Source organism: Coffea eugenioides, chromosome 3 (assembly GCF_003713205.1).
Source record: "Coffea eugenioides isolate CCC68of chromosome 3, Ceug_1.0, whole genome shotgun sequence".
Lineage (NCBI taxonomy): Eukaryota > Viridiplantae > Streptophyta > Magnoliopsida > Gentianales > Rubiaceae > Coffea > Coffea eugenioides.
In genome coordinates, this window is record NC_040037.1 from 31,978,203 (window position 1) to 32,004,511 (window position 26,309).

The 26,309-nt window shown below is 36.5% G+C and overlaps 1 protein-coding gene across 1 annotated transcript; it reads right to left on the bottom strand.

Moving 5' to 3' along the window:
- Nucleotides 1-26,101, bottom strand: LOC113765776 (histone-lysine N-methyltransferase ASHH1-like). The gene is made up of 11 exons (XM_027310024.1): nucleotides 25,933-26,101; nucleotides 25,647-25,692; nucleotides 19,890-19,954; nucleotides 19,343-19,499; nucleotides 17,343-17,429; nucleotides 16,912-16,996; nucleotides 16,741-16,834; nucleotides 16,395-16,593; nucleotides 15,054-15,088; nucleotides 1,535-2,024; nucleotides 1-491 (listed from the first exon to the last, which is right to left on the bottom strand). Exons 2-11 carry the CDS (start codon nucleotides 25,656-25,658, stop codon nucleotides 219-221), a joined length of 1,497 nt encoding a protein of 498 aa, XP_027165825.1. The 5' UTR covers nucleotides 25,659-25,692; nucleotides 25,933-26,101; the 3' UTR covers nucleotides 1-218.
- Between the last annotated feature and the right edge of the window lie 208 nt (nucleotides 26,102-26,309).

The window sequence follows — 26,309 nt, forward strand, 5'->3', positions numbered from 1 at the left end:
AGTACCAACAAAATGACTCCAAGCCAACAGAAGGAATGCTAAGCAAACTAAACTTGGAAAATCTATAGCAACATTATTTCAAGTTAAATAACCAAGTTCTCAACTCAAACTTCAAAATACTTAAAAATATTACAGAATTCAAATCCCTAATGGACCTTTTCTTTTCATAAATTTATATTTGTTTCCAATACATTCTTTAGCACCTGCACAATGATGCTTCATTCTTTCCGAGGGTCTCCACTTCCCGAAGCCTTGGGTCCAGTACCAGCCTTTGATCCACTACCACCCTTTTGAGCAATATCCAGAAAGTTCTTTATAACAGAAGCACTAAAGTTAAGATCAGCTTTATATTTTGCGCAGTGTGCTCCAACCCACTTCGTTCCTACACTAGGAGGAACATTGTCCTGGCCGTCCCTCTCATGGATTTCGATGGCAGGACGTATTTCATCATATACGGATTTGAGATTGGCAGCAGCTTGGTTCTTCATTTCCTGAAAATCATAAAAATATGGTAACTGTGACAAGGGATTATTTGAGAATCAGGATAATGCATTAGAAAAGAAACCAAAAGGAAAAAGAATATCGATGCAAATGATTCTACAATTTAGACAAGCATAAGCACTAGAAAGGATCATTGGTGGAAGATTCAGAAAATAGGTTTTAGCAAACATAATAAAAGTTTAATCAGTTGCTGTGATGATAAAGACAAATTGCTTATATGTCTAGACGATAGAGTCACATTTCAAGGAAGCATCAACCAAACAAATTGAGAAAAGAAAGAGGCCTAAATCCCAAAAAGAAAAGAAACGAAAACGAACAACAATAAGATTGCAGTTGCTTCAAGAATTCACACAAATATATGCACCAGAGAGAATCCTCAATGAGCAATACCAGAATTGAGCATAAACACATAAAACTACAAATATCTCCCCTTCTTTAGTGATGGTAAAAGACTAACTCATATGCTTGACAGTACCTTCAATACTCAACAAAGAATCAATCAGATGGAATAGTCCAAAACATTCTAATTAAGCATTATTTTCATTCCTTTTTATAGTAATAAACTTCCACACTACTTAAAAAACGTTTCACTCAACAGCAAGCATGTTTACTGCACTAAAAAGATCAACATTAAATGCAGCATCAGCTACAATACAAGATACTGAAATACCACCATGTGCCATACAATTTACATGATTGTCCTGTAGTAAAACAAGACAAGCTTACAAACAGACAGGATGCCCAAATGCCTGTCATTCCATGAGAGAGAGAGAGAGAGAGAGAGAGAGAGAGAGAGAGAGTGTGTGTGTGTGTGTGTGTGTGTGTACGTGTGAGAACAAAATGCTGGAACACCGCCATGCCCCATATAATTCACATGATTATCTTGACTAAAACAAGATAAGGTTCAATTATATCACATACGAATAGGACGCCAATGTGTGCACAGAGAGAGAGAGGGAGAGATAAGCTAGCAACAGATACAGATACGGGGAATATTGTAAGGCTCACAGAAACTGAGAAAGAATATTTGCACCTCATATTTGCGCACTTCTTCCTGTGCTTCCTTTGATGGAAACAGATCAGGAATATTTTTTGTATTGGATTGCTTTCCTCCAGTAGATCTTTTCTTTTGCTTGGGTAAACGCTGTGACCTCTTTTTTGGGGACGAACCTGATCCGACATTGAAATTCTGAGAAGCAGTATTACTTCGAAGTCCAGATAAGACTGCACTTGTCTGATAAAAGGCCTGTTGCATGTCTTGTTCCTTCGATTTTTCGCTCTCCAACACTTCTGCTTTCTCGGTATTCGTTGTCGTGCCACCAACTTGAACTGAATTGTGCAGCTTGACAGTATTAGAACAATCCAACTCTCGTCCAAACACATCACCAACTTCCATTTTCTGGGAGTAATCAGCTTCCAGACCATCTAAAGATTCAAATTTGAAAGGGCTAATGGTTTCAGGGATGCGTGGAAAGGGCTCATCTTCAGCAGAGTCATAAAGAGGAACCTCCTCAACTCTGTACCTGCATAGAAACAGCAACATTATATGTCATATCCAAAAACCAAAATGACTGTTACAGAGGAAAAATTCCTGACTTCAGTTGTCAAAGAAAGGCAATTGTAAAGCATAAAGTACATTGTACAGTGCCAGTAGTAGTTTCAAAACCAGAGCAAAATATCCAATTATGCAACTCAAACAGGCACACAGAATTGAGAAAAAAACAAGCACTTCAGTTGTGAAGTAAGAAGCCTTGAATGGCCCTATCTAACCTACTAATTTTAGAACCTTTTACAACTGCTTAACAAGATACAAAAGCATACAACAATCAGAAATGATCATTGTGGACAAAACAATTTCAATTAGCTGGCATTTTTTGTGCAGATTAACTCTCTGCAAACATTTCAGCACAAGTGTACTGATAGAATGAGATTCTGCTGGTAAAAGGCAAAATTAAATAGTGACTGTGAACAAGAAAGCAAAAGCAATTGGCAAACAATGGCAAAACCATACTCAACCTCCAAACAATAACTCATTTTGAGACCTGGCAAACTATCGGCTCTTCAGAAAGGCCAAAGTACCTGTCGGAATTCTTTTTTTTTTTTAAATTACTAGAGTGAAATTTCATTGACTAAATCAGCCAAAACCAAAAGCTGTACATCAGCCAGCCAAACTGTTCTCTCAACTAAACTTCTAGACATCTGAGTAAACATACAGATTTGATTTGGAAGTATATGACTAGAAGGACTTGGTTCATCTTGTTTGAAGTTCATCTGCACGATAAGGACTCTTCTAGTCAAATACTCAATTGGAAAGCTCTTTGAATAAAGTGGCCAAGCTAATATTACTGCAGGTGGTCAAATACAATTTAATCTTCTAGACAAGGAGATGCAATTCATTTCAGGACTTTTGGCAGAAATAACATTCAATTCCAGACTCAATGTGATGCCAATCTAAGAAGTGATTCTTTACTTTAGTAGGCCAGATTCCCAGTAACCCTATGAATGATTTCTAGGTTTCCCTTCACCCAATTTTCTGAATATAACTTCATTTATCCTTCAAAATTAATCTCTGCTCCTGAAATTTTTTAATCAGTTCTGCGCTTTAGAATCAAGAACCACCGCATGAAAATGTTTCATATTCTTTGACATATTGCAGAAAAAAAATATAACGTCACAGTCCAAGTAAAAGTATATCCCTCCACCATGCTAATTAACTTCAAAAAGTGATTGCAATCCATGCAGAGTAAGCACAACGAAGCTTTTTTAAAGAAAGCAGGGTGGAAAAACAGGTGAAAACTGCAGTATGAAAGAGAAGTTACTACCCTTAACGAATGATTGACACCCAAAGTAACTAAATCAAAGTTATAAATGAATACAGGAAAAATAACAGGTGCCAAGATTTATATTCACATATCTTTCAGATGATTCAGATTTTATACTTAAAATTTCTAACTAAAAAGCCGAAATCAATTCATCAATTACTGCTGCAGATCCATCTTTCTCAAATAACAATAATAAATACTCCCATGTGTCAACTATTCATTCAACCAGACTAGAGCACCTAATGACGGTCAACTGCTAATAACAATTGTTAATCGAGATTGTCACAACTACTAAGTGAATAGAGCAACACTAGAGGCCATCATCGGACTAAGCTTTTTTGCTATATGGCTCTCTTTTATATTAGCAGAATAACTCCAGTAGAAGACTAGTGATTGACCTGAATATCAAGGTTAAACAGATATCAATGCACTAAATTAAATCCCGAAATATGGTAATTTGGTATTAGTAATCTCAACTTCAAAGTCGACATTGATGTCCACAAGCTTGGTCTGTGATTCATGCAGCAGGAATAGATCAATTGAAACTGAAGGCTAGTGCTCTCAATTTTTAAAGTCAGGATCAGAGATCTGGACTTCATGGTCAAGGTCAGTAACCTCAACTGTAAGACTAAAACAGACACCACCCCATAGCTTCTTCACCAGACAGTTGCGTCTACCTCTCCCTTTCTTCTTCTTTTCTTCACCTTGGCTCCACCTTCTTTTCTTCTACTTTCACCACCACTTGTTACTCCTCTTCTCAACATCTGTCAAATAATTCTCCCTCCTATCCAGCTCGACTTCAGTTGGCCAGCACATGGAGAAGTAGATTGCAATGTTGGTAGTCTTGGTATCAACTTTGAAATCAACATTACTAATATAGACCTCTATTTTACCACAAGTCAAATTAAAACATCTCAAATTGTTCAAATTTGATTGAAAACCCATATATTGAGGTCAATCAACCCCTATTGGGTGATATTAAACTAGCATTTTAGTTGGTAGGAATTAGCTGTAATTAGTCTAAGAATACAGCTATGTAATTAGTCTAAGATAGCTGCTGTAATTAGTCTAAGAATACAGCTGTATATAGTCTGCAATTACAGACTATATACAGCTGTACATGGCTGACCATTTAACCTAGTTATTTGTATAAATAGATCAATGAAATATATGAAAGATATACTTTTTAGCATAATTAATAACTTGGTATCAGAGCATTGGGGTTTTTCCTTGCTCTCCTCTTCTCTGAAAATTCCAGCCATTCTTTCAATAGCCCACACTGCTGAAATTTCTTCTCTAAAACACTAATCATCACAATATGTCAACCAAACCTGATGTTGAATCTCCTAACAGCAAGAATCTCTCCACTCTAACCATACAAGATGGTCGGCCTCTAGCAGAATATTACAACGAATTAAACTCAACCTTTATGGAACTCGATTATCGACGGCCCAATGACATGACATGTGCTGCTGATATTGAAAAATATGGAAATCATATTGCCGAAGATCGAGTTTATATTTTTCTTGCTGGGCTTGATAATAAGTTAGATCAAGTTCGCAGCTGTGTTCTAGGTACTTCTACTTTACCAATGTTAGAAGAAGTCTACTCCATGGTTCGTCGAGAACTGCAAAGACAAGTTGCCATGGGAGCAGAATCACACTTTGAGGCTTCAGCTCTAACTATTCAAAAGAGCACTCCTATTGCCATTAATGGAAATTCTACAGCCTCTTAGTCTCGATTTTGCACCTACTGCAATAAGAATATACATACAATTGATGTTTGTTGGAAGAAGCATGGCTATCCAGAATGGTATAAACTTAAGCAAGCTGAGAGAAAAAATAAAAAATTTGCTCATAATACTGTTGCTCAAAATGTTGCTGCCATAGACACTACTCCATCTTTTGCTTCTCATGTGTCTCGGGCATCTTCTCAAGAAGGTAATTTTGGTTTGTCCATTATTTCTGCTCATCCTAGCACTTGGATTATTGATTCAGGGGCTACTGATCACATGACTAATAACTCTTCTATCATTGACTCTCTTACATCTCCACCTGTGAAGTCTGTACAGGTTGCTAATGGGAATTTTACGCCAATCATAGGCGCTGGAAATGTGTCTCTTTCACCAAAGTTTTCTATGTCCTCTATTTTACTTGCACCTAAACTCTCAAATAATCTCCTCTCCATTAGTAAAATAACAAAGCATCTTAACTGTTCTGTCATTTTTCACTCTACTCATTGTATTTTTCAGGACAGCTTACGAAGATGACGATTGGCATTGGTAAGGAGAGGGATGGTTTATATTACTGGGAAGACAATCGAGGCATAACAATATCTACTCGAGGTTTTCAAACAAAAAGTGGGACATCAGACATAGAAAGAATAATCCTTTAGCATCGTCGACTAGGACATCCATCTTTTTCTTATATAGGGCATATGTTTCCTAAGTTATTTTCCAATATTTCAACTTCTAGCTTAAGATGTGAACAATGCGTTTATGCAAAAAACCACCGTGTTCCTTTCAAAGTTAGTTTTAATAAAAGTGTCACTCCTTTTTCATGTGTTTATACTGATGTGTGGGGACCTTTCTCAACTACTTCTGTAAACTAAGAAAAATGGAGAGAAATAAATACTTTTCTTCTATTTCACTTTGGACTACACAATATACAAATATATATATACACAAGTGGATACTATAATCATATGATACTATAATCATACTATTACCTAATTAATATATGATACTATAATCATATGATACCTAATTAATATATGATACTATAATCAAATCTTTCCTAATATTTATATTATCAAATCTTTCCATAATATCAGATCACATATCTTCAACACTCCCCCTCAAGCTGGTGAATATAGATCTTCCATTCCCAGCTTGACAACACTTTCATGAAACATGTTGCTACACAGTCCCTTTGTCATTACATCTGCAAGTTGAAGTCCTGTCGGAACATATGGAGTACAAATCAGTCCACTTTCTAGCTTCTCTTTAATAAAGTGCCTGTCTATCTCTATGTGCTTCGTCCGATCATGTTGCACTGGGTTGTGAGCTATACTTATAGCAGATTTGTTATCACAATATAGCTTCATCGGTTTGCTCCATTGAATCCTCAAGTCTTCTAGGATAATTTTAACCCACAATAATTCACACACCCCTGCTGCCATAGCCCTGAACTCTGCTTCAGCACTTGACCTTGCTACCACACTTTGTTTCTTGCTTCTCCAGGATATTAAGTTTCCTCCAAGAAATGTACAATATCCTGAAGTTGATCGCCTGTCAACTGGAGACCCTGCAAAGTCTGCATCTGTGTAAACTGCCAGATCAATTTCAGGACCCTTTTTGAATAAAATTCCCTTCCCTGGATGTGCCTTTAAGTAATGAAGCACTCAATAAACTGCTTGTAGATGAACTGCTCTAGGATCATGCATAAACTGACTAATAACACTGACTGAGTAAGCTATATCTGGCCTAGTATGTGCGAGATAAATGAGTTTCCCAACAAGTCTTTGGTACATCTCTCTGTCCACAGCTGTATCTCCATGAGCCTCACTTAATTTGTGATTCTGCTCAATGGGAGTTCCAACTGGTTTGCTTGCTGTCATGCCTGTTTCCTTGAGCAGGTCCATAACATACTTCTGTTCAGAAATAAAAATTCCCTGCCTTGATCGAGCCACTTCAATTCCCAGAAAATACTTCAATTTTCCTAAATCCTTTATTTCAAATTCCTTGGCTAGGCACCACTTCAAAGTTTTCTTCTCTACTTCATCGTTTCCTGTCACTATGATGTCATCTACGTATACAATCAAAACAGTAACTCCCCCCAAGGCTGAATGCTTGATGAACAGGGTATGATCTCCTTGACTTTGCTTGTAACCATTAGCTATCATTACCTTGGCAAATCGTCCAAACCAAGCACGTGGGGATTGTTTCAGCCCATATAATGCCTTTTTTAACCGACAAACCTTGTTCTTGTCAACCCCACTGAATCCCGGTGGAATGCTCATATAAATCTCCTCTTCTAACTCTCCATGAAGAAAAGCATTCTTCACATCGTATTGCTGTAATTCCCAATCAAAATTAACAGCCAAGGATAGCAGAATTCTCACTGTATTCATCTTTGCTACTGGAGCAAATGTTTCCCGATAATCTACTCCATATGTCTGTGTGTATCCTTTCGCGACTAACCTTGCCTTGTAGCGTTCTAGGGACCCATCTGCTTTAAACTTTACTGCATACACCCATTTACAGCCCACTACTTTCTTGTTCTTTGGTAAATCAACTAATTCCCAGGTCCCATTCTTCTCTAATGCATCCATTTCTACTTCCATAGCAAGTCTCCATTCTTTCTTTGATAATGCTTCAGACAATGAGCTAGGAATAGAGACTGTATTTAAGGTGGAAAGGAAGCTTTGATGGCTCGGGGAAAACTTCTCAAAAGACACAAAGTGAGACAATGGATATAGGGGTCTTTTGGTGCATTCTCGGGGTTTTTTCCTTACAGCAATAGGTAGATGTAGGTCCTGGTCAGGGCTAAGAGGCTCAGGACAAGGTGATTTAGAGCTGGAAGAATGGTCGGTCGGTGGTGTAGAATTCAGATTTGATTCACTCATTGTTACCTCATTCCCGGAGCTTGGTTTAGAGGATTGTTCTTGCCTTGTAACCACGATGGGATCTCCTTTCCTTGTATACACTTGGTCAAACCGGAACCAGTCATAGATTTTACGGTCTTCCTTTTTTTCTTCTACCACATCAGATTGAAGAATTGACTCTTGGAATTCAGATTTGGATGACTCAGATGTGGTCAACTCTAAGGAGGGAAATTTTAACTCCTTATCTTCAAGTGTATCTAACTCCCCCTGAAGATAAGGAGTGATGAAATAGGGCTTATTTTCAACAAATGTAACATCTGCCGAGACATAGAGTTTTCTAGTAGGTGGATGATAACATTTGTAACCCTTTTGAGTAGATGAGTACCCCACGAAGACACACTTAAGAGCACGAGGATCTAACTTCCCACGGTTATGACTATGGACATGAACAAAGGAAGTACATCCAAAAACTCGAGGAGTGAGATTAAAGGAAGATCGAATATCGGGGTAAAATTTGGATAGGTTCTCTAGTGGACTTTGAAACCCCAAGACCTTGGAAGGAATTCTATTTATGACATAAGCTGATGTGAGTACAGCTTCTCCCCAATATGCTTTTGGCACACTTTGTTCAAACAGTAAGGCTCTAGTGCACTCAAGAAGATGTCGGTTTTTCCGTTCTGCCACTCCATTTTGTTGTGGAGTGGCAATACAGGATGATTCATGTATGATTCCTTCTTTTTGGAAAAACTGACTCAAGGTTTGATTGAAATAATCACGAGCATTATCTGAACGAAAGTGTTTTATCTTGGTGCCAAATTGATTTTGAATCATTGCATGAAAAACAGGGAAAATATAACTCAAATCAGACTTATTTTTGAGTAAATAGATCCAAGAGACTCTTGTGCAGTCATCGATAAATGTGACAAACCACTTAGACCCTGAGATGTTTGGAATAGTTGATGGCCCCCAAATATCACTATGGATTAAAAAGAAAGGAGAAGACGATCGTTTATTACTGATAGGAAATGGGACACGAGTGTGTTTAGCATACTCGCAAATATCACAATGAAAAGACTGAACATCAAATCCCTTGAACAAGGAAGGAAACATTATTTTTAATGCAGAAAAAGACACATGACCTAGACGTCTATGATGTAACCAGATGACATCTTTATTGGAGGGTGAAGACAATGTGGACAGGGCAGATTTACTAAATTCTGGTTGACTTGATGTATCCAAGTAATAGAGTCCATCATGCTCCTTAGCTAGTCCAATCCTCTTTCCCGAGCCCCGGTCCTGAAAGTCACAACAGGATTCATCAAATATAACAGAGCCAGCTAGATCCTTGGCAAGTTTTTTTACAGAAACCAAATTTGTAGATAATCGAGGAACATGAAGAACATTTTTAAGAATCAAATTTGGAGTAACTTGGACATCTCCGATACCTGCCACAGTGGTTGTAGTACCATCTGCAACAACAATCTTTCTATTGCTAGGACAGGGATTATAGGTTTTGAATTTATTTGAAATATGAGTCATATGGTCCGTAGCACCAGAGTCAAGAATCCAGACATTCCTAAGCTCATTGCCTAAAACACTAAATGCAAAAGAGACTAGAGCCTTACCTGAAAGTGTCAATGAACACATACCCGGATTCCTTGATTGAGAATTGTTAGTTGCTGGTTTGTCAACTGTCTCTAACATACTTTTAAGCTTCTCAATTTCCTCCATACTAAACCCTCCAATCACTTGAGTTGGATCTTGAACCGACATATGAGCCTGCCTTTGCTGGCCACCTTTTTGTCCCCATTCACGAGTGGGTGGTTTCCCATGTAGTTTCCAGCATTGATCTATGGTGTGTCGTGGTTTCTTGCAGTATGTGCACCACAACTCCTCGCGATTCTTTTGCCCACTTGTTTGATTGGTCTTGTCCGCAGCAACCTTGTTCAGTACCAACCGCTGAGATTTGGAACTTAAAAGGGCTGAATTTTCTATTGAAGGTAGCTCTAACATAATACCCCTGCGACTTTCTTCTCCACGTACTTGGGATATTGCTTCTGTTAAAGAAGGAAACTCTGGCCTGCCCAGAATTTGAATTCGTACAAGATCGAATTCAGAGTTTAGGCCAGCCAAAAAATCATAAACTCGATCCCTTTCTATGAACTTCTTGATAAACACTGCACATTTGCTACAGTTCAAATCAAGTGCCCTGTAATAATCCAGTTCCTGCCACTGGTTTTGCAGAAAATTGGCATACTCCGTCACTGTTTTTGTCCCTTGTTTTGCTCCAGTTGTCTTTGTCTTGATGTCATAGATAAGAGCTGCATCATTAACCTTGGAATATGTCTGATGAAGGGCATCCCAAATTGCCTTTGCTGTAGGAAGAAACATACATGTATCGCTGATTTCAGGAATCATGGAATTCCATAACCAAGACATGATCATTGAATCCTCTTGTTCCCATGCTTCAAACCCCGCCGTTTCACTATCCGGTGCTATTTCCAATAGATTACTCAACTTTCCTTTTCCTTTCAGGAATGTTCGAACCAATTGAGACCACTTCAAATAATTTTTTCCATTTAGTCTATATGCTGCCTGGATGTTTTGAAGCTCTGTTGTGTTCCGTGTACTTTGTTCTTCTTCCATAGTTGAAGACAATTGCCGCGTTGAGGATGTAGCATCCGCCATGAATGAATAGGAGGGGGGGAAAAAAATGTATAGTAACAGGAACAGCAATGAAGGCTGGAGAGAATAAGAAAGGAACCAGCAATTAAGGCTGGAATTGACAAGAAGCAAAGGTGGTATTTTTCCCAGAACCCTAGACGGGCTCTGATACCATGTAAACTAAGAAAAATGGAGAGAAAAAATACTTTTCTTCTATTTCACTATGGACTACACAATATACAAATATATATATACACAAGTGGATACTATAATCATATGATACTATAATCATACTATTACCTAATTAATATATGATACTATAATCATATGATACCTAATTAATATATGATACTATAATCAAATCTTTCCTAATATTTATATTATCAAATCTTTCCATAATATCAGATCACATATCTTCAACAACTTCTACTTCAGGACATAAATATTTTGTATCTTTTATTGATGACTGTACTAGAGTCAGTTGGGTATATTTGATGAAATCTAAGAGTGATGTTTGTCATATTATTCCTCAGTTTTATAACATGATTCTTACTCAATTCAACACTAGAATCAAGGTTTTTCATTCTGATAATGGTCGTGAATTTGTGAATCGATCTCTTGCTGATTTTATGATACAACATGGCATTCTTTATCAAACCACTCGTGTTTACACACCCCAGCAGAATGGCACAGCAGAACAGAAAAATCATCACTTTCTTGAAGTAGCACAAGCCTTATGTTTTACTATGCATGTTCCAAAACATTTTTGGGCTGAAGCTATTATGGCTGCTGTTTTCCTCATTAATCGAATGCCTGCTAAGGTTATTGATTTCCAAACCCCTTTGAGAATGTTATCTAAATTTCATTCTATTCCTTCTGCTCTTAATATTTGTCCAAAGGTTTTTGGTTGTGTATGTTATGTTCATGTTCATTCTCATCATAGAGATAAACTTGATCCTCGTGCTATCAAATGTGTTTTCCTTGACTATTCTAATTCACAAAAGGGATATAAATGTTTTCATCCTCCTACAAGAACCTACTATGTGTCTATGGATGTTCAATTTTGTGAAAATAAGTCTTATTTTTCTGGATATATGTCTGCGGTTCCTCTTCAGGGGGAGATTAAAAGTAGAGAAGAGAAAGAACAATGGCTAGGAGAAAAAAGGATATGGATCTCAGGTATAGAGAATGCAAAGGAAAATGGGGAATCCTTAGTTTTAGATGATGGTCAGGAAAATAAAATTGAAACTAATAGTGAGAGACCAGCTCATCTCTTTGAGAAAGGATATTCTAGGAAAACAAAAGATATCACTGTTATGCCTCTTGATTCTTGTACCTCCCTTGATGATACTACCATGCTATCGAATGAATCTTCCAAGATTGACACTAAGGTATGTACTTCTTCTGAAAGTCTTGACTCATACCCTAATATTGATTAGAATAGAAGATATCCTCTTCGTGAACGAAAAGAACCTGATAGACTTGGTTTTTCAAAAGCTTCCAATGTTTCTTATCCTATTTCTGATTTTATATCCTATCACCGTTTGTCTAAGGCTAACTTGACATTTGCTCTTCAGTTGTCTTCTGTATATGTTCCTAGTCATTTTCAGGAAGCCCTTGATGATCCTAAGTGGAAAGATGCAATGGTAGAAGAAATGATGGCTCTCCAAAAGAATTCTACTTGGGAAATGGTTGAGTTACCAATGGGAAAGAAGACCGCAGGGTGTAAATGGGTATTCAATGTCAAATACAAGTCTGATGGGACAGTTGAAAGATACAAAGCTAGACTGGTTGCAAAAGGCTACACTCAAACCTATGGTATTGACTATCAAGAGACATTTGCACTGGTTGCCAAGATGAACACTGTTCGTGTCATATTGTCACTTGCAGTTAATTTAGACTGGCCTCTACGACAATTTGATGTGAAGAATGCCTTTCTTCATGGTGAGTTGACTGAGGAAGTTTTCATGGATCCTCCTCAGGGGTTTACACTAGAAGAAGGAAAGGTGTGCAGACTGAAAAAGGCATTGTATGGATTAAAACAATTACCAAGGGCATGGTTTGGAAGATTGAGTCATGCCATGGAGGAGTATGGATTCAAGCAAGCTTCAGCAGATCATACGTTGTTCTATAAACGTAACTACAATGATATTACTGTGCTTCTTGTCTATGTTGATGATATGATTGTAACAGGTAATAACAAAGAAGAAATTGAGAACCTTCGAAGCTACTTGGCCAAAGAATTTGAGATTAAAGATTTGGGGACTCTTAAGTATTTTCTTGGCATTGAAGTATCACGGTCTAAGCAAGGACTCTTCCTTTCCCAAAGGAAGTATACATTGGAACTCCTAGCTGAAACTGGTATGTCTGCCTGTGAGCCGATAGATACTCTGATTGAAGTGAATCATGGCCTAGCCTTCTTTTCTGATCAGATTCCAACAAACAAGGAAAGATATCAAAGGATCGTGGGTAGACTAATCTATTTAACTCATACCAGGCCAGATTTAGCATATCTAGTCAGCGTTGTTAGCCAGTTTATGCACAATCCAAGTGATCAACACATGAATGCTGTTAATCGAATCTTGGCTTACTTGAAATCAGCTCCAAGAAAAGGTGTCTTATTCTCCAAACACAAACATTTTGATGTTGTTGGATATACAGACTCTGATTTTGCTGGTAGCAAGTTGGATAGAAAATCAACTTCTGGATATTTGGCTTTTGTTGGAGGCAACTTGGTGTCTTGGAAAAGTAAAAAACAGAACGTGGTTTCATTATCTAGTGTAGAGGCTGAATATCGAGCTTTGCATCATGCTATCACAGAACTCTTTTGGCTGAAAATTCTCTTAAAGGAGATTGGGTTTGGTCCAAAAGGTCCTATGGTATTATTTTGTGATAATATGGCAGCCATTAAAATTGCAAATAATCCTGTTCAACATGATCGGACAAAGCATGTTGAAATTGATAGAAACTACATCAAAGATAATCTTGATTCCGGGACAATTGAAATTCCCTATACTAGAAGTTCAGATCAGTTGGCTGATATTATGACTCATGCTGTTACTAGTAGCTTATTCAATGCATCTCTATCCAAGTTGGGCATTTGTGATATCTATGCCCCAACTTGAGGGGGAGAGTTGGTAGGAATTAGCTGTAATTAGTCTAAGAATACAGCTATGCAATTGGTCAAAGATAGCTGCTGTAATTAGTCTAAGAATACAGCTGTATATAGTCTGTAATTACAGACTATATACAGTTGTACATGGCTGACCATTTAACCTAGTTACTTGTATAAATAGATCAATGAATTACAGACTATATACAGTTGTACATGGCTGACCATTTAACCTAGTTACTTGTATAAATAGATCAATGAAATATATGAAAGATATACTTTTTAGCATAGTTAATAACTATTTTGATTGCCAGAGGGAAAAGAGCAACTACCTGCAAATCAAGATGCTAAGATAACCCAAATGATAAAAGGCACAGGCATGCACTGTTGCCAAACATACTTCCAAGAGTTTTTGAACTATATTAAACCTAATCATTCAATAATATAAGGCTCCAAACAATCAGATAAATATCAGATAGAGAGGCAGATCCAGATCCATATTCAATAACAATCAAACAGAGTCATATTATCTGACAATAAGAAGACCCATCTGCATATCCAAATGATCTGTATTTGGACTGTATGTATCTGAACAACTACAGGTAGCTTCTATCCGAGTGAGTATTTACACAGTTCAACCCTTTTCTGAACAATTAATTGAAGAAATGATACTTGAAGACAATTACCAGTGCAATAATCATAATCACCATCCCATTCCTGAGAGCAGGCAAATGCAAAAGCATCGAATCTAAGAACAAAAGCTTGTAACGTCATAAGACGTGTGTAAGAGAACAAGTACGAATTCTGGTGAAGCATTGGATTCTATTTGCCACTGAAAAAATAAGAGGATGAGAGAGAGAGAGAGAGATTGCAAAGCGCAGACTTGCACAGCAGCAACTTGGTAAAGCATTTGACTAAGTCATAGCCCATTGTCCAAATTTTGGGGTGTGGATCCGGAAGACAAGGAAGGCCCAGTAGCAGTAAGGCGGTAAGATGTATTTAGAATCTGTTGGGAGGAATTCTTATTTTTAGTCACTTAAAACGCTTTGATGTGAGATCTGATGGCTTAAGTAATTCGTCGTTACGCTATATATAAAAATTCAATTTGTCTGGGAACTTATTCCCAAATATCAAACAGTAGAATTTCTAAAGGGCACAGACACTTTGTAGTTGCCCTGAGGTACAAAAGTTCTGTTACTAACCATTCAAATCTCCCTTAGTAAATGGACATCAGCTAATTAACAATCCCCAAATGTTCTCATCATACAACAAATCCAATGACTATGAGAAGGCAAAGGTAATTTCCCATGTTGAAGAGCAAATCTACAGCATGCAGAGAAAACAATTACCTGTCATCTCCCTCTTCCCACACATGGTTATATGCCTGCAACATGATGAGACAACAGCAAATGAGCAAAACACGAAAGGTTTGATATGACTAAAACTTTGGTCTGACAAGCAGATAACACGTCAAAAGGAAATAGAGGATGAAAGTAATGAATTTCAAAAAGCAACCAGGTTTCAGATAAAAACAACCAATCCAATTAATGTTGAATCAAGTTAATCTATAATTTGAAGCATCTAGAGATTGACTAGCTAAAAGGAAAGCCTGCAGAGACTAAGAACTTTGTAAGCATTTCTCAGAAGGAAATAGACAAGGACGGAATATGGTCTTCAAATAAAAAATGGAAGCGCAACTGAGTTAGGATCTTTTTCTTTTACAATACATGTGACGTTATTACTTCATAAAAGCCAAAGCAGTCACAATGTTAGGAACATGTATACAGTTTCTTTTAGATTTTATTTAGATGGTTTCAACTACTCCAGTCTCAACATGTTTGCTTCCTCAATAGTCTTGTATTATATTCCCTCATTTCAGCACAGCCAGCCTAATCAGGAAATCAGAACGTTGTACTGTTTAATAATTAAAAAGTTCCCCTCCATGTTTTCGTTTCGAGTAAAATTTGTTTCTCAAAGAACATAAAGTCATAAACTGATAAGCTAGGCATGGCTAATGGATGATCAATATGAAATACAAGGGGCTAACAATTACAGATATGTAAATAAACCTGAAGTGCCACAATTTTGAGAATCAAGTGCAAGAAGAAATTTGCTGCTCAGGTAACCATGCAAGGCCATCAACACTGATAACAATGATGACTCATTGCAGTACTGTAATACCATTTGAATCTTTGATTAACTAGATTATATAGATCATAGACATCGGCCTTACTTCATTCAGGAAACTTGATCCATGTAGTGCTTGACAGTAAGAGAAAAACTCCACAGGAAATAACTGATTTTGATTAAATTCAGCTCCTCCCTCTACAGAGCTAACCTTAGTTTATAGCCAAACACAAAACCATCTTACTCCCTCAAAAAGAGAAGGTTCTCATGAATATTTTTATTTTTATTTTTTAATTATTATATTTTTTTTACCCTCCCACCCCTCCCCTACCCCTTCCTATTCCCCAACTGCTAGGCCCAGGGATCGAACACTGGACCTAGCAGGGTTTTTGTGAATATACTTATCAAGGGATTTAAAAAACCATTTAAGTGTTTAGCACATCAGCATGTGCAACTGTGTACGACAAAGTGAAAATAACACTTTAATAAACTAAAATAACACTAATCAAAATTAAAACCGTAAATTTTTCAAACATATAAGGCAATTGCATAAAATGTATCACCTGGAAACCCTGAGATTTTGCACCCAGAAATAGACAACAGTTAGCAGCCCCACACAGACAGCGAACAGTGGCACCACCATACCACTCAAAGTTGTAATTGTATGATAGCTCTGTTCCAGATGATATATCTACTTTTGCAAATATTCCCACTCGTGTTTCCCCTAACACTGTCCATTTCCTTGTCTCACAATTAGGTAGGCTACAAATTCCAGCGTAAAAAGGATAAATTGCATTTCTAGATGCACAGATGAGTTAAGACACAAGATCTCAACCACATTGTTACTTGAAACTCAAAAAGCATTTAACATGGACAGGTTATATCCACAAATACATCTAAAAGACTCACCATGAATGATTTATAAACCTGGCAAGGCTCCCCTTCTTTGTAGCATCAATGAAATAATTAGAATTTAGAGAAATTATATATGCATCCTTAAGACCTACATCAAATCATCAAAAATGTACAGTTAGTCAGAGCGGTAGGATAATAGCATGTATGAAGAAAGTTTTCATTCACCTTGTGCTTCATAACTTTGTGATCTACGCTTGGCTTCTTCCAATGAGATAACCTCTCCACAATATTCAATAATGAATTGTCCAGCCTAAACATACAATATCAAGGAAAAATGGTCAATAAAAGCATGTCATGAGTGTAAGTGGTATCAAGTAACAACAGAAATAGCATGCTTGAAGGTGAGATCAAAAGGTTAACAAAAGTAGCAATTAATCTCCATTAAACTAGAACATCATTAAATTGTAAAATTGCTGATACTGTTCTACCAGAGCATATATGTGCTAAGAGGATAAAACTGCTATACAACATTGTTACGTGTTGCACATAAATGTATAACTTTTCCTCAATGTCAATGTTAGTCTCTTACTGATGTGATTATTTTTAAACAAGAAAATTTGAACAATTGAATTAGGCAAAAAGGTGTAGCAGATTACCTTAATATCTTCATCAGCTAAAAGACCCCATCCACGGCCTTCAGTTTGGAACAACTTGGTTTTGGCATATTCACAATTTTGAAATCTCTGGCAAGAGTTGAAAGATCAAATCTTAATGTATCCTCCACAAAACTATACAGGATAAAATTCTAAATTGCATGACATTCTAAAAGTTCTTAATACATCACAAACTTCTGGTTAAGATCCCATGTCTCTACGTTCTATACTTGTATCATGTATTCTAGCTGATAAAAAACCAAATAACCAATTACAACTCACATCAGCAGTTATTTTCTTCTCCTTTGCAAAATTATCAAGAACTTCATTTGACCAAACAAAGTGAGCAACTTAAACTGACCTAACCCACTGGGAATCAAAAGCAGATTATCTGCAGGCGGCTGCTGCCTTTTTCTACCTCTTTAATAAATCCAAAAGATACCTGTTACTGGATGTGTACAATGCAGCATCTAACACTGCATTTGTTACAAGTAAAGAATGCCGATTGTATCCACGAGCATCTCAAAAAAGGCCAAATGAGCATAACAAAGGTTATGAAAATACATTCGGTATTTCAGCAGGTCTATGCTCTCTTAAGTAGGACTCAAAAAAAATTGGATGCATTTTTTTTTCATACACAAAAAAGATTTAACTCAGAAGAAAATTTCTACTTTTGCCATTCACTCCAACCTCAAAATGTGATGAACCCAATAGCGTAGAAAATTTTGGCCTTAAGGTAATTAGAAATTCATTGCATTTGGATGCCATTTTCTCATGTTTATCAGCAAACAAATGGAATCTGAACTGGCAATTTAAACCACAAAACAACAAGCCCACTAGTCCAATACACCTAAGAGACTTCCCACTGAGATCTCTTCCTCTCTCCCTTACACAATTAACAGAATAATATAGTGAAATAATATCACACGAGTATAACACCTTTATCCTCAATCCTCAAGATTCAGACCCATACTCTTCAACAACCATTATCCTCGATACCAAACTCTGCATGTTAAACCTCATTTGCAAAGTTTACAAATCAGGTAAACTGTAGAAGTTCCAGAGTCATCAGTCAAGTCATTTCCATAGCACCAAAGCAACTTTTTGCCCCACTGTGAGTACTAAATCCTTTCTCCACAGATGCTGAAAAAATAACCCAAACAAATGGGGGACTGAATTGTGGTAGGATTAATATAGTGAAATAATGTCCCACGAATGTAACAGCTTTATCCTCAATCCTCAACATTCAGACCCATACTCTTCAGCAACCATTATCCTTGATACCAAACTCTGCAAGTTAAACCTCATTTGCAAAGTTTACAAATCAGGTAAACTATAGAAGTTCCACAGTAATCAGTCAGTAATTTCCATGGTACCAAAATAACTTTTTGGCCCACTGTGAGTACCAAATCCTTTCTCCACAGATGCTGAAAAAATGACCCAAACAAATGGGGGACTGAATTGTGGTAGGATTCATATACATCAGGACTGACTTCATTGTGAATACATGGGAGTCAATTTGAGATCTTTAGAAATGGTAAGGGCTATTCAGCAATTTACCATGCAAGTAAATGGCTTCCTACCAGGTACAAGAAGCAAGTTTACTAATGCTACTTCCAATATGGTTGCTCGAGGGCAAAGGTTCAACACCAACCAAAAATACGGGTCCACCCCATATCAGAGTTTGGACTCAGTGACCAACAGATCCAAAATCCTCTTCCACATCATCATGGGACATATGCCCATCGGAGATATGTCAACTTGGAGGACTAAAATGTAATCAGAGTTGGCAACAAAATAATTTGTTTGGACCCACATAAGCCATATCATTAGTCATGTAGCATATCTATAGCAGCTTAATCATCATCTTGGGCTAAACAATTATTTATAGTCTCAGTCCTGTTTCCCTTTCATGCCAAATCTCTCTTTGCACTAAACAACAGAGACAAAGGTTACAGTCCCCTTTGTGGAAATTTTCACAACAGATAAACAGTAGAACTCACCTGATTCTTGCAGTGGTCCTGACATGGGCAGTGCCCAGGTGTGCATTCTGTGCTGGTCATGACATTTAAGCACCCCTCTCCACAAGCACTTTCAGGGTTATTGGGATCATATTTACAGAAACAAATTGCCACATCATCATCCTTCATCTTCTTTGATCTGAGAGCAGAAGGCAGTACTTTAGGATGTGATTTGCACGGCAACTAATTACAAGCAGTAGAAACATTCAGCTAAAATCCAAAAGCTACTTCATTACATTTATCCATCCTTCAAGACAAGCAGTGCGTGCTTGCGAAGTTACATTAGTTTGAAAATTAGGATTGTTAAAATGAAACTTTGATGAGTTTTCTTTGCATCCCTAATTTTGCCCATTCAAGAAGTTCAGAAGTAAAACTAATTCCAGAAGCAAAGTCTCTGTAATCTAAGTAAAAACCATACAAGAAATTACATACCATAAGAAGGAGAAGAGTAGACAAGCAATAAATTAACCACTCAGTTCAACAGAGTAAATATCACTCAGCAAGGAGCACAGCTAATACAAAATCTTACTTTCGGCCAACAAAATCATTATGGTAAATATGGGTGAATGATGGTAGTCCCTCTGGAAGTTTAACCTACAAGACAACATTCACTTATTAAACATTTAAATATGACAATTTAGCTATTATAAATCATAAACAATCACCACAAAGTTAGAGGACATTAATCAGTGTCTTACTCATGACATAACTTTTTCTTCAAGGCATGAGCTATACAACAAAAAGACCTTAAATGCGATTGAAAACAATTATTTGAAGTCTAAAAAGATTTAATGAGACAAAAGTAATAGATGCACTTTTCTAGTAATTTGCTTAAAAGGTGTAGATTAGGTTCCAAAAAGATACAGTGCAGCAACCAAGCAAGAGTCAAAACATGGCTTCGACCAACCAATATGTGTCTGACAAAAGTTTCACACAGCAGCAGAATTTTAGAAATTTAAAAAAAAAAAAGAAAAAAGAAAAAAAGAGCAGAATTTTGTGTTCACTTCGGTGCAGTAATTCCAACTGTCATATATGCTGCAAATCTACGACATCTTTAACATAAGCAATAAAGGCTCAAAACCTAATTGGAGCTAGAAAACTACTTAAACTTTAATATATCTTTAATGACCTTATGTTGTTCTGTATCAGTAACCTTCACACCTCATAGTAGTTGAACTGGAAATTACATAACACCACAACAAGATTTGAAGCAAAACGTCTAACAGCACTGCAGAATTTAAGAGCAAAATTTAAACTCAATTTGACATACAAAATATCTACCAAACAAGGGCCAATATATTAACTAAAAAGGTACTATTTTCTTACATATACAAAAAATAAGAGAATTTCTTAATTTGTTAGAAAGAAAACCTTACATACCCATCAGAACTATGGAAACAAATACTAAATAAACCGTATTATTACATAGGAAGAAAAGTCAAGACAACAAATTTACTAGCCCTGCCTTTTCCAAGAAAGAAATATTTTTATTCTAAATTCTAAATGGTCCACACATTCACCAACTATTTCTTTCTAAGCCAAAACTAAAAGGCTATCTGGCAATTTGTCTGCAAAATTGCAGAATCATGATTATCTTTGACAAGGTTCACTAGCATCCTAAAATCTTGAATGAATTCCAACTCCCAATTCCAAGATTAACTATTTCTAAGAATTCAATTTTTGTAACCATCAAAATTAGGTGTCCTCAGAGTTTTACAAAGAAGAGCAGATATAAAAATTAAAGCCGTTCCTTCTGCATCACATCGGGAGATACCACTTGAGTCCAAGGGTCAGACGAGGGCATGGTTAATTGAGAAAAAATGTTCAATTCCTAATGAATCTAATAAATGATAAATGAACTAAAGTATATCACGCGCCATATCCTCATAAATCAAGAAAAAAAAACTACTCTAAAATGAAATGTGCAGAAAGACAGATGCTAGAACTAAGAATAGAAGAGACCTTCTTACGACGCCTCCTAGATCGAGTTGAAGGAGGAGATCTGTAAATTTCCCTAAAGATTTCCTTCAGATTTTGTTTCTCCATTAAGAAAGCTAAAAGTACACTAATCTCTCAAAAATTAAGAAGCATTGCTTAGGAAAGGCAGGAAAAATATGCATTTTGCAGGTAAAGCAGAGAAAGAGTAGCAAAATTTCCCTCAGGCACGGTGAAAGAGAAACTATTTGACTGAATCATTTTGACAAATTCCCAAGAAAAAGACAGGGCAGGTGGCAGAATCACACTACGAGGAATAAGAGGGCAAACATATCTATGCATTAGAGTGAGTGAAGTCCAATATGGCAAGCAGTTTGTCCGGGATAAGGAGAATATGCATTTTTGCCAAAGATTCTATTGAAACATTTCTATTACATAACCGGAAGAGAAATATGTTTCAAGTATTGCTTCTTGACCCCACTTGGTTTGGCATTTACTACCTATCTTTCCAATACAAATCTACTCCCAAGTAACAATACACATATTTGTACAATACATATCTACTCCCAAGTAACAATACACATATTTGTACAATACAAATCTACTCCCAAGTAACAATACATACATAACATACATACACATATTTGTACACATTTATATATCACACACGTATGTATACCATACACTATGCGAATACTTGCAGTCATAGAAGTGCTTCCTTACATATTGAATTAATATCTAGAATGCAACGTAAATGGACTACATGGACGCTATCAAATCAATGACACTGGCACCCCCCTCTTTGATGTAATTCTAGAGATATTAACTATTTGAGCCACAAGGCGCATCTGAGGACCAAGGTCCCGGCACCTTAGGCTTAAGTCGCAGCACTTGCTTTTTCACATTCAATGTCCATAACTAATAAATGAACAAATAAAAAAAAAACACAACATCATATGCAATATTCAATCATAAACAATAAGAACACAGAAAATAAAGTATCAATAACCAACCCCAAAACGCTAAGTCATAAACATATTCAACACACCGTCATACTCACAACAAAGAATGAACCATCAACCCAAAACAACATGATCAAAGTGGACAATATTAAGAAACTTCTAAAGATTTCAAATAATCATCTCAATGAGTCAACTCTAAAATTAAAGAGTCAACCAAAAAAAAGGAAAAATCAAAAAGTGTGTGCCTAAGAGCCTTGCGCCCCTTCTTCCAAGCCCAAAAGATGTGAGCTTTCCTACAATTTCCTATATCAGAAGCATGTGCATAAATTTTGCCCCTTACTGTGCCTCCGTGACACGCCTTTAATAGCTATGGTAGATAAGTCAAGGTTAAATTCAGAAGCCACTTCAGAGACTTAAGACGGCACAACTAGTGCGTACAAGGACGGAAGTGCTAACCTTGAGACCAAACAGTTTTAGTAAATAAAGCAGAAAAAATAATGCTTTAGCCAAGAGCATATTCACAAGCTCAACTGTAATGACATGCAGAATTACTCTCAGAGTAGTTTGAAGAAACATATGTGGATGACAGGCAAAAAATGTTACTGTTTAAAGGCCTGTAGACAAGGAACTAGTCTAATTTGTCTCAAAAGCAACAGGTATTAAAATCGGGACCAGCCAGGGCCAAGACAAGGTCCACAGCAGTGTCTTGGTTCTAAAAAAAAAAAGGACATTAAAATGATGTTCAGTTTGTTTGGCTACATGTGGAAAGCAAGGAAAACACAATATCCAATTCAGTCAACATTTGCACCACTGAGTGAAAAGATGACTGATGAAAAGAAAAAAAGTTTAAAAGCTGTTAATGATTGTGCTTTCTAAAAGGCCCTAAAGAAAAATTGAAAAAGTTATGTAGACTATTTACGTTCTATTGTTGACATCATCTCATGAAGAAATAAAAGATTGGTGATATTCAGCAACCCCATTGAATTCTTTCCTTATTGCCCTGTTCATAAATCTTGGGCATCTTAAGTAATTAATTTCATGATTGGAAAAGAATCTAAAATGATTTCAAACCCGTAAATTTTAATGGATGCCAAATTTCACAAAATTTGACAACTAAAACACATTTCAAAAATCTTATCCCAGGTTTTTATATTTAAAAAAAAAAGAAACCATGAAACTCAACCTCAAACCAGCCACCTATCTGATGGCAGTTCATTATTCATATTAGATCATCCGCTTCTTATTCAAAATACCCCACATGGCATTTGATTCACTACACCTTGGTCATATCTGCTTTTTATCTGGGAAACAATTCTTGAGAACACAATTAATTCACTAACTTCATTTCCAACAGGCGCTGTCTAAACTTGACTAAAATTTTTTCTCTGAGAAGGGAAATCAAAAGAAACAGATGAAGACAAGTGAATAAACGTTTTCTTCTCTAGGAGGAAAAAAGTTTACTTTCAATCCCACTGGATTAATAGCAGCAGCAAGCACAAGAAACATCCAACTGGCATGGCATAATTGATAGGTACCAGGAAACCCAAAGCAAATATCATAATTAGGATTCACATTAGATATTCTAAGAATGAATATCCAAAACAACCTAATTCCATGCTTTCTGTTTGCAGTTACTAAAAAATAGGTGTCAAAGAAATTAAAAGCAAGTTTAGGAACAACAGGATTCTCCAAACATGAATACTCTTCTTTATCTTCATCATACTTGTGGAAGTGGGCAGCTCATCTTCTAAAACTTTCATGCTGATCAGTTAGTCAGTTTCCTCAAAATACAACCCAAAATTAAATTCCATTCCCATTATAAGATGATTTTTTTAATTCACAAGAAAATGTTATCAATCATCTAAAACTGGAATAGCTTAAAGTAATTAGCATGGAAGCAAGGCTCCAAAAGCATGATGTAGACTAACCGCGTTTACCTTCATTTAAACATGAAATTTGAATGGGTTGTCCGCCAGAAAATGCAAGACTTTATTTAATTTGGTATGGACATGTAAGAGGGAAACAAACTCAAGTTGTAAAAATAACCGTGATACCCAAAATTTCAAAACCAAAACTAACAAGCCTAAATTTGCAATCTGATTACCAATCACAATTTATCTTGTTTCCAAAGAATTGAGCTTCATGCCACTGTTCATCTTGTCTCGTGTAAGTTTCTGTTCATTCTCCTTGTTAAACCGATATAAATGTTACAATTGACATTTACACACCCAAAAAAATGTTATGATTAGCTGACTAATTTGATTTCTAACTTGAAAATTTGTGAACTTGTCAGGAATTGAAGATGTCAATATATATAAGAAGAATTTCAACTAACTCATAACAATTGGACACTTAGCTAAAACATCCATCCACTCTATACTACAGCTAATTTCGAGATTAATGTACAAGAAGATTTAATTTAGTTATAATATTTGCATTCCTCTTTCTGCTGACAGTTATGGTAATTCTTTTTATAGTTAACCAAATATCACTTTTAAAGAAATAAATGGATTACTAATCCAATTTTGAAGCAGTAGCTTCAATAACTCAAAGACACAACAGGGAACCAGCTTTTTTGAGGAAAATGAAACTTCGTCAAGGAGATAGCCATCGTAAATATGTAGCATCTTTAGTAGACAAGGAATTCTTGCTATTCAGAAAAGCCATTGCACATCTGACAAAGCATAAACTTTTTGGGTTCTAAGTTTGCATACAATCAAATTTTTCCTCTGAGTTTGGACGAAGAAGATAAAATCATGGTTAACAAGGCACCACATCAAGATCCTTTCCACAAAATCAATAAAACAGTAAATTAAGCGCCCATGATAATCCACAGCAGCAAAGGCAAAATGCACCATAAATTCCAATATACATAGTGACAATGCATGCACGGAACGATCTAGACCAAATATTGAAGTAGGTCCCACACTATGTTTCCATGTCAAGGATACTCTAGCCATTGAATTAACGAACTTCTAACTTTAACCAACCACATTTTACCAACAAATGAGCGCCAAGGGAATTAATAAAAGAACAACTTAGGTATGTACTTCACATCTTTGCAAACCACGAACCCAATCACGCATTCCTTGTCGTGCATGTATTTGTCCCAACGAGAAGGGGAAAATGTAACCAGTAATCAAGTTCAACAACCTGTTCTATCTGGCCCATTGTGCAAATAGAAGTTATATCTCAATATAAACTACCCAATGTCTGAAATTCCATCAAAATTTAATTTAAACAACAAATAAAAAGGAAGTCAATTGCTTGAACACCAAAAGAAACTGCAAATAAATTATGAAAATTTCACATGAATAGATACATATATAATCAACACATAATCTATCTAACTCTCCTCCCTAGGATTACAAACTCCATATCCAACGTACCAAATGCTCCATGGCTTCCTCAGACGGCAATCAGCAGCTTGCTAACCTGGTAAATCAAACATCTAAACAATTTCAGTACCCCCAAAAAACTAACAAAAAAAACAAAGCGCACACACACAAGACACGCATAAACACACATGCGAGCGGTTCTCAATAATTGTTCCGCTATTCAAGTATGACGAAGCTACATTACATAAGAATTATGAATCAAATTATGCTAAAAAAGTAACAAACCATTATCAAATGAAAAAAAAAATATATGTAAATATATATATGAAAGGGGTACCTTCGAAGTCAGTGAGAGGAGATACTAGGGTTTATGGCTGCTGAAGTAAAAGCTCAGTCGGTTGTTTTGCATTTCTCCTTTTTTTTCTTTTTTCTTATGGGTTGGGGTTTTTCCGCAAACGGTTGCCATTTGTAAGCAAGGTGGCAAGGTAGATGACGGAGGGACAACATATGAACATTGAAATGAAAGAGAAAAAGGATGAAATTCTCAGCTAAGTTGGCGCGTGTTTATAGTGTTGGGCCCGGTTTGGTGATCCGAAAATGGTGACTAGGAGGAAAGGGATAATTTCCCAAGGGAGGGTGGGCTGTTTAAGTGACAGATTATTTTTTCAGAATAGTGCGTACTTTATGGGCTGTTTAAGCAGGTAATTTTTCAGA

Excerpts from the sequence above, each read along its gene's own strand:
- LOC113765776 (XM_027310024.1), bottom strand. Across the intron at positions 16,835-16,911 it reads ACAAAGTTATGAAGCACAAG|GTCTTAAGGATGCATATATA; the intron begins GTGAATGAAAAC and ends GATTTGATGTAG. Across the intron at positions 15,089-16,394 it reads CAAAATCTCAGGGTTTCCAG|GCATATAACCATGTGTGGGA; the intron begins GTGATACATTTT and ends ATCATGTTGCAG.